This window comes from Protobothrops mucrosquamatus, unplaced genomic scaffold (genome assembly GCF_001527695.2).
Source record: "Protobothrops mucrosquamatus isolate PMUCROS unplaced genomic scaffold, P.Mucros_1.0 scaffold6526, whole genome shotgun sequence".
In the NCBI taxonomy this organism is placed as follows: domain Eukaryota; kingdom Metazoa; phylum Chordata; class Lepidosauria; order Squamata; family Viperidae; genus Protobothrops; species Protobothrops mucrosquamatus.
The window spans coordinates 10707-20107 of record NW_015392349.1 but is presented as its reverse complement, the minus strand read 5'-3'; the positions used below and the strand labels follow the sequence as shown (position 1 = coordinate 20107).

General features: G+C 40.4%; 1 protein-coding gene across 1 annotated transcript in view; it reads right to left on the bottom strand.

Moving 5' to 3' along the window:
• Positions 1 to 7: 7 nt before the first annotated feature.
• The window catches only part of LOC107300267 (ribonucleoside-diphosphate reductase subunit M2), an 11204-nt gene continuing 1810 nt past the window's right edge, over positions 8 to 9401 (bottom strand). The window contains exons 3-10 of the mRNA XM_015829604.1: positions 8662 to 8820; positions 8205 to 8321; positions 4740 to 4873; positions 2650 to 2744; positions 2420 to 2553; positions 2037 to 2141; positions 1785 to 1898; positions 8 to 564 (exon numbers count right to left, since the gene is read on the bottom strand). Of these exons, the coding sequence (XP_015685090.1) occupies positions 412 to 564; positions 1785 to 1898; positions 2037 to 2141; positions 2420 to 2553; positions 2650 to 2744; positions 4740 to 4873; positions 8205 to 8321; positions 8662 to 8820 (1011 nt within the window). The 3' untranslated portion in view covers positions 8 to 411. The remainder of the gene's footprint in view (positions 565 to 1784; positions 1899 to 2036; positions 2142 to 2419; positions 2554 to 2649; positions 2745 to 4739; positions 4874 to 8204; positions 8322 to 8661; positions 8821 to 9401) is intronic.

The window sequence follows — 9401 nt, the reverse complement described above, 5'->3', positions numbered from 1 at the left end:
ACTAAAAGAGTTTATTCTAAACTCACAATACCAGCCCTTTTGAGAAACAATAGGCTAGACCTTTAAAGTGCTATGTTTATGTACAAACTATTAAAATAGTAAATATTTAAAACTTATACGGGGCATTATGGTTACATGTTCATCAGCATTGCTGCAATTTATATCAGTCTGCAACAAGTCTGCAAATCTCGTTTTTAGTTAACAGAACATACCACTTTACAACTGTATTTCCAAAAATGTGAATAGCTTGTTACAAAACACATTTTATAATTTTTTGGCATTTCTGTTTAATTTGCTAGAACGATTACCTTAAGTACCACCACACATTACCAACACAAAAGGATTTTGAAGATATTGGGCCCAAACCACTAAGCCAGTCACTTCAAACCAGCTAAAAAGTCTTAACTTCTTTTAGAAATCTGCATCCAAAGTGAATGAATTATCTGCAGGACTTGACATCACACCCATCCTTTGATATTCTCCTACACGCTTTTCAAAGAAGTTAGTTTTGCCTTCCAGAGAGATATTCTCCATAAAGTCAAATGGATTCTCAGCCTTGAATATCTGAAAAAAATTGATAATTCAGGCATACGGTTCTTATTACTAAATCAAAACACAAGCCATTTTTGTTAAAAGTATTTCAATCTCAAAGGCCTATTATCACCTATTCCACAACATCCCTATTTTGTTTAGAGCTCTCCCTTGGCCATGTATTTCACAGCTGCCACCTTCTGCATATAATTCTCCCTACTAGTATTCTCTTAAAGGTAAATAAAAATTGATTTTTTTCCAAATGCATGTTCACCCTGGTGTTCCCTAATGCACCACAACATTGTTTCTATTCCACTTTTAATATTCTCTTAAGCCTAGATTCATGATTTAGCCCTTAATTACTCTGGAAAGAAAACAGAACATGGGTTCTGCTTTTAGCATGATGAAGCAAGAGCTATTAAGGAAGTACATCATGCCACCCTAGGTCCACTGTTAATACTAACAGAGCACCTGCATTTCAGAGTTTTAAGCACATGCCAGCATGGAGGCAGAGATCCAAAGCTGGCAGATGCTAGTATATATAAAGGCCAGATCCAAAACACTTTGGATTTGAGGGTTGGAAAGGTACAAGTCCAATAATATCTTTAAAAGCAGGAGATAGTCTGGAAATAGTTATTTAAAGCAAAATGGCTCACAGTGCAAAGCTGCAATAGCATTATAATGCATTTGCGCAGAGTTCATTTGAACTTACTATAAATTGAGATAAATAAGGGATATCATAGCAAGAGTGCTCTGCTTAACCATGAAGTAGCACTAAGGAACCAGAAGCCAATTACTTAATGCAGTGGTTCTCAACCTTTTTAATGCCGTGACCCCAACCGGTCATAAGTCGAGGACTAAACCGGTCGTAAGTCGAGGACTAAACCGGTCATAAGTCGAGGACTACCCAACCGGTCGTAAGTCAAGGACTTTCCCTGCCCGGGAGCGCTGCGCATGCGTGGTTCCGCCCCCTGCACCGGCTGAGGCGTAGCTGGCAAGCGGCAGAGACGGAGCAGGCCAACCACCAGCTGGCCCAGCCCAAGGGAGGTAAGGCACCCGCCGGAAAAGGGGAAAAAATGGTGGACAAAAAAAATGGCGGACAGCCTTGCTTGGCGACCCCCGTGAAATGGTCGATCGACCCCAAATGGGGTCCCGACCCACAGGTTGAGAACCACTGACTTAATGGCAGAAAGGCAGGCTTAAATATAAACAGATTGCATGGTAGTTGTTAAGAAACAGAGCACAAGACTTACCTTGTTAAAACCTAGTTCCAGGATCAGTCTGTCTGCTACGAATTCAATATACTGCTTCATTAAAATGCAGTTCATTCCGATTAGGTTTACAGGCAATGCTTCTGTCAAAAATTCCTGCATTTAAGTAAACAAAAAAGTATCTTAGCACATGAACACTGTGCCATAGAGACAATTAAACGCCTTGCTAAGTTTAAGCTTCTCTTACTTTGATGTGAGAATGTTTTGCAATTACCAGAAAGAACTGCCAATTACCTGCTCTATTGTGACAGCATTTATGATGATCTCCCTCACTCTTCCCTCAGTTGGTTTGTGCACCAAGTGTTTGAACATTAGACAAGCAAAATCACAATGCAAGCCCTGTAAAGAATAATTGGAGGATATTTCAAAGAACAATTTGCAGAAGCTGTTTTTCTGTTATCAAAAACAAAGTAGCAAGCTGGATAAGGTTTGTACAAAAAAAGCCATATAATCGGTTAGGGCAACGTTCTTCACTACTGCCACCGCCAATAAAGCAAACACAGGCAACTACTATTATCATTCAAGCTTTGACACTACAGCATTTTTCAGTTTTATAGCATTAACTAACTCTCTCATGGAACCAACCCATCTTAGTTTCTTTGATCAACAAGCCATACCTCATCTCTACTAATCAGCTCATTAGAAAAAGTAAGTCCGGGCATCAGACCTCGTTTCTTTAGCCAAAATATGGATGCAAAAGAGCCAGAAAAGAAGATTCCTTCAACTGCAGCAAATGCTACTACACGTTCACCTGTTAAAGAGAGAAAAAAGCATTGTGGACATGAAAACTGGCTCAAATGCCATAAAAGGAAAAACACCTGGAAAGTCAAACTAGTACAATACGCACCATAAGCGGCTTCTTTGTCCCCAATCCATCGCACGGCCCAATCAGCTTTCTTTTTCACACATGGCAGGGTTTCAATAGCATTGAACAGAAATTCCCTAAAAGAACAAGATAGGGCCGGTTGCTATGCTTCTGAAGTTATCATGCTAGTTATCCCTGCTAAATAATTGCTAAAATGACATTTCTAGAGCAATCCTACCTGAATGCATCACTGTCTCTAAAATAAATCCTGCCTGGTACATGTCAGAAAAGAAAGAAAAAATGGCCCAATTCTTTTCCTTTGCTTTTCAACCACTTTGAAGGTAAATTCCCTGCAACTGATCTCATTAGCCATTCTAAAGGTGGTAGAGCAGGGGTCTTCAAACTGACCAGATTTTCAGCCGAGTCGTGAACTAGATCCTCAGGATATGGCCCAAGCTCCGTCCGGAACCTCTCTGGGTCCATCAGGCGCCTGGGACGGAACCATCTATGCGGTTCCGACTCCCTGCGGCGGGGGGGAGCGGTCCGGAAGTCCATCTTAAGGAGTGAATGATCTGACCATGACAGGGGCTCTATAACTACCTCCCCCGTTTCCAGATCATTCTGCCCTGAGTCCGCTAGGAGAAGGGCGGGGTATAAATTTAATAAAACCTAAAACCTAAACCAAACTTGGCCCTTTTATGACTTGCGGACTTCAACTCCCAGAATTCCTCAGCCAGGCACGCTGGCTGAGGAATTCTGGGAGTTGAAGTCCACAAGTCATAAAAGGGCCAAGTTTGAAGACCCCTGTGGTAGAATTTATCCTGATTTGCATAATACTTTGAGAGCTGCCACCTCTCCCTTCTCATAGCTGCTCTTGTGAAGAGCCAACTGCAGGAGATTCCACACTAACTGGGAAGTCTCAAAGCCAGACTGATCTTCTCAGACAGATCTCCATTTCTACTCTTGAAGGAGGAGAATGTGCACACTCTGGGAATGCCCAGTTATAGCAGGGATTAGCATTGAGTTTAGAAAACACCCTAAAACTACATAAACAAATTCAAACAGCTTTTCAGCTTACATATAGGATCTTTCAGATGGTGGGGCAGCTGTATCACTTGTCAATCTCCCTACCATCCCACTGATCGATTAAACTGGGATTTCTGACGGCACATATTATGGCGTCAGTGGCATTGCTTTATGCAAGAATGGAGAAATGCAATTTCAATCCAGCACCTTTGGATATAGCACGTAACTGGTGCTTCAAGAGATTATCTTCTCCCTCACTAATGCCTCATTTTATCTCCTAGCTCCAAATGTAGGAACATATTGATTATGGCTGAGAAAAGTGCCCAAAAGTAAAAGTACAAGTACGTCACTACGGGTCACAGGGGAAAAGACAAGTTCGGTCTATTGTTATGATAACTGGGAAACTGAGGATGACACATGTTAACAGCTTTTTACCCCATTGTCTGAAATATTTTGCCCAGCAATAGACAAATGTCCAGAATTACATAGAAGAAAACAGCTAGCAATTTCTTTTGTGTACTTAGGTTCTGAAAACATACTCATTCAGAGCATGCAGATATCCAAGCAGATTTGGAAACAATTCCAAATTTTCATCTTGGATAGGTTTTAAACTGAGTTGGAAAGGACTAAATAACAGAAAGGCTAGTTGTCCAGAAGACCTCGGCATAACAACAGGCTTACATCTGCACTGCAGCAACCCAGATATGAAAGGGAGAATGTGAACAGGAGTAAGCAGATATTTATATTACATAAACAATTTCTTAAAGAAACTGCCTTTTTTTCTAGCTCTTGTGGCACACACACACAAAAGGATTTGAGCTGACAACAGGAAGATGTACACTCTCCTGCAGATTCCAAAATACTTCCCCAACCCTACAGATAGTCTGCATAGTTTTCTTAAGCACTGTAGGATTTGACAGTTGTTTCTGTTTTACAAAAGAGAATACGTATCCTTTCTGTGCTGTTATACAAAAAAAAAAACCCTTATTTATAGAATTTCTATAAAACTAAGGAATACAGCTACGTTTTTCATATTTGAACTGTTTGTGCACATTCAATAAATATTTAATACAGTATGCTGGCATGTATCTGGAAACAGTACTAACCGTTCTTTAGAATCCTTAATGTAAGTATCAATAAGTAAACTATACATTTCTGAATGAATGTTCTCCATGGCAATCTGGAAGCCATAGAAACAGCGTGCTTCTGTGACTTGTACTTCTTGGCTGAATCGCTCCACCTAGAGGATAGATATTTACAATAAGTTACACAGCATTTGATCAGGTTATTTGTAACTAGTTTCCTGTATATGTAATACAAATGTCATTTATCTTCCAAGTCCAAATATGCCAAGTTCTCGGTAAATTATACTCAACCTCAGAGCGTCATTTTTAGCAAATAAAGAATTGGCCCACAATTTGAAATATGGTTCCCCAAAGGCTCCATATAAACAAATTATACATGCAGTGTATGTATATGTTTAACTTCAAGGAGCAATTCACATTAGTTTTAGCCTATTCAAAATCTGCCAAGAATATACTGTTATTAAATTTAGTTTTTGAAAAATTAAACACATATTCAGATGGTTCACTTGCTTAATAGGCAAAGGTATCAATAAGCCAGTTTCATTCCTTCCATTTTAATTACCCATTTTAATACATCTAAATAGTCAGATTTACTAGAAGAACTGAAGTCAAATTTGCACCTTGAAAAAAAGGAAAATATGTTTTTGAATCAAGCTAATTCATGTATTTTTCTTGGCATTATGAAGGCAACTTGTCATTGCTTTCTTCCAGATTGTTTTGCAACTTCCCAGTCTAGCCTACACAACATATGCCAAGTATTTTTTGATAAAACCTATTCTGCTAAAACTATAACACCCTCTGCTGGAAACTCTGCATGGCGAGGGGTTAGATAGAACAAATGTAGTCATTTCTTCACTTCCCCACTGCTCTCATCCCAACACAGCATAGCCTGTCAATCTGATTCTCAGATTTTACTGGCCATAGCCTACCTTTTAATAGAGGGAAGGTAGCCATAAGGAAGATTAGGAATGACAGAGCTGGTAGGACAGGGGTCCCCAACCTGTGGGCTGTGGCCTACTGGCCACAGAACAGGCTGGCCAGTGCGCACACGCACGTGCGCGCACTTATCCCCACTTGTGCCACTGCTGCTATAAAAATGGGGTGCCACATGGCAAAAACAGGGTGGTGCTAGCGAGTATCATGTGGGCACTTGCACCGCCGTTTGCATCGTGGCCCCGTTTGTGTGTGCACGCGTGCACGTAAAATGCTTCCCCCCTCCCTTTCCCTCCGGTCCGCCAACCAAGAAAAGTTGGAGATCTCTGTGGTAGGATACACCACTGTGTCCTCTGCCCAAAGCAATGATAGATTTCTTCCCAACCACTTCTGCATGGAACACTAGCATTCTAGTCCATGCAGGCATCAGAACTTCAGTTCAAGCAGAGCATCCAAAAAGTATCTTTCATATTTGAATAGCTTTAAATTTACTACTACTTTTGCTCCTCTAAAAGGTCATACTCTTTAGCTTACTCAAACTACCTCCTTCCACTTTTCTCCACACAAGTACCCTATGCAGAGCTCATATTCATCAATTTAAGCTTAATTTTCTACAACCCACTACAATCTGAATACATAACCAGCCCTTCTGAAAAGCATTGCATCTAGAGATATTTATGTGGCGTTGTGCCTATGTTAGCTTACTTATAGATACTATCCAATGATCAACCTATACATAATCTATACTACACCGGGTCGTCCTTTAAGGATCACTTGTTCAGCAACCATCCAAACTTCCAAACAGCATTGAACGAGTGGAACTTAGGACTGTTCTCGGAGTTCCAGCAACTGCAGCATCCTGCAGTTGCCCTTTGCAGCCTATTTTGCCAGCTTCTGACAAGCAATGTCAATGGGGGAGACAGCAGGAGGCCACAAATGGCAGGATGTCCTTCCTTAATGACCGAAACCTGGAGTTCCAGAATTGCCATTGCTGAGCAGTAGTCACGTGGCATCATGCTGTGACTGTGTTGCTTCTGGTCCCAATTTTTGTGATTAACTAAGGTTGTAGATAAGGCAGCTTCCTACAACCAAAATCAGTGAGGAAGTTGCAAATCCCAAGTCAGCAGGCAGGTTAGCTGCAGCTAGGAGAGGAAGGGAATGAGAGTTCCCAAGAGACACATGAATAGCTAGCATGGTGTGAGCAGAGAAGGGCTGGGGGACTACATGCAAATGGGGGTGACTTAACCCAACAACTTGTGACCTTCCTGGACAATTTCCCCATCAACTTATTGAGTAAATTGGTAGGAAAGGACACAAATCACAAGATTCTGGGATGCAACAACCGATCAAAAGCATGAACCAGATGCCAAGAACCCAGATCACAATCACATGGTCCCAGGGTGTTGGGACAGCCAGCATCCTGAGAACTACTTGTAACCAATCAGTGCTATTGTAACTTCAAATAGTAGCTTAACAAATGGCTGTAGTCTCAGGACTACCTGTATAATATTTAACTCAACAAGCACATGGAACCTGCCAAATACCACTGCAAAGAGAGTCCTAATTGCCAAAGCTTTGACTAGAAAAAAAGCTAGCAAGCCTAGACCTGCCAATTTACAGGAGACAAGGACAGATGTCTACCCATCAATCTTCTATCACAAGCCATTTATCCATTGGTAGTTGTCACCTGATGCTTTGATTATTTATGGGAACGTTTCACTTATTCCCTATAGTTCTGGATCTTTTTACCTTTCAGCTACATTTTTGAAGTTACAAAGCATTTTTCATGGCAGAAAAATTATATTGGACATGTTGGCTTGTAATAGTGGCACAAAAGCAGAAAGCAAAAACTAGAAGAGTAAATGAAATGTGCTAAGCAGATCAAAAACAGAATGACCAAGATTAAAGGAAAAATATATTTGCATATTATTGAAAGCTACTTTGATATTAGAAAAAAAAATCAGGAAATTTAAATGTCTATGGAGATTCTCAGTCATCCAGGTCATGGTTGTCTCAAAGGTGCTTTTTCAGGAGGGAACTGGACTTTGTTTTTCTTTGAAGATATTTCGCTTCTCATCCAAGCGAAACATCTTCAAAGAAAAACAAGAAAGTCCAGTTGCCTCCTGAAAAAGCACCTTTGGGACAAGAAATTTAAAATTATAACCCATAAAAGTTTAGAGTTTGTATAGCTTTTCCTCTGGTTTCATGTTTTAACCTGTGCTAAGTGTTTAGGAAAAGATTCCTTATTCATAAATAAGGATTTTTTCTTTTAATCAGCTAGAAAAGCTACAGAAAAGCCTTATGAGGAAGTGGGCACTATAACCGATTTTATACTTCTAATCTAAGAAGAATATATATAAAAAAAGGCTAGAACATTACTGCTTGCTTCTTTTGATAGTAAAACTGAATTGCTTTTTTAAAGTAAGGTAGACAAGGTCACTCAAGACCCTTTGCTGTAGTTGCAGTAGATTACTGGCAACTAATATAAAGATACATAAGGAAAATTAGAGTAATTATGTTGGCATATTGAATATAAAAATTGAACACACTTACCAAGTTTTCATTGACAATACCATCACTTGCCGCAAAGAATGCCAAGACGTGGGAAATGAAATACTTCTCTTCGGGTTTTAAGGATTCCCAGTGTTGAAGATCCTTAGAAAGATCCACCTAAATACACCAAACAGCCAGTGAGAATAGTCACAATACAAGCAATTACTTTAAAAACATGTTTCTTTTCAAAAGTAGAATAATAAATTTAAGTAGCACTCTTCCATTGTGTCTCAACAGAGATAAATCCAAAATTGATTGGGCAAAGAGATAGTGACTAGTTCAAAGACACTCTAGTGAGTTTCCATGACTGAGTTCAGGACTATACCTCTTTCCTAGTCTTAATCCAGCAATTTGGTCAGACTGGCTTGCTTCACAGTTACTCTACACCTATCTTGTTAGCACTGCTCCTACCTCTACCACAGAGCCTCAAAGGAAAGAGAGAATAAAAGGCCTTCACCTCTTCAGCTGTCCAGAATGACGCCTCTGCTTTCTTGTACATTTGCCAGATGTCATGGTATTGAATAGGAAAAATGACAAAACGGTGAGGATTATCCCTTAACAGAGGCTCATCTTGCACATTGTTTGAGGGAAGCGGCTTTGCTCCTTTAGGCACCTCCTGAAATGTACAAGTGTAATATATTACCATGTTAGAAGCATTCCTATGAGAAAAAACATTTTCAATAGTTATAGATTATGACAAATTCAGTAATAAAACCACACCAAATCTTGATTTTTTTTAAAAAAAATAAATAAATAAAAGCCCAACTTCTTAGATTCTACTTTACATCCTAAAAAGAATCATCAAAAGAGGCAAATGGGTCTTGTATACAGATAAGAATTGAATGGTCAGCAGAGGAAGAAGTTAGAATGCTAAAGGATCAAAAGCACAAGAATGTTGAAGGGCAGAGAACAGCATGAACTAAAACAGTGGTTCTCAACCTTTTTAATGCCGTGGCCCCCAACCGGTCGTAAGTCGAGGACTAAACCGGTCGTAAGTTGAGGACTAAACTGGTCGTAAGTCGAGGACTACCCAACCGGTCGTAAGTCGAGGACTTTCCCTGCCCGGGAGCGCCGCGCATGCGTGGTTCCGCCCCCTGCGCCGGCCGAGGCGTAGCTGGCAAGCGGCAGAGACGGAGCAGGCCGACCACCAGCTGGCCCAGCCCAAGGGAGGTAAGGCACCCGCCGGAAAAGGGGGGA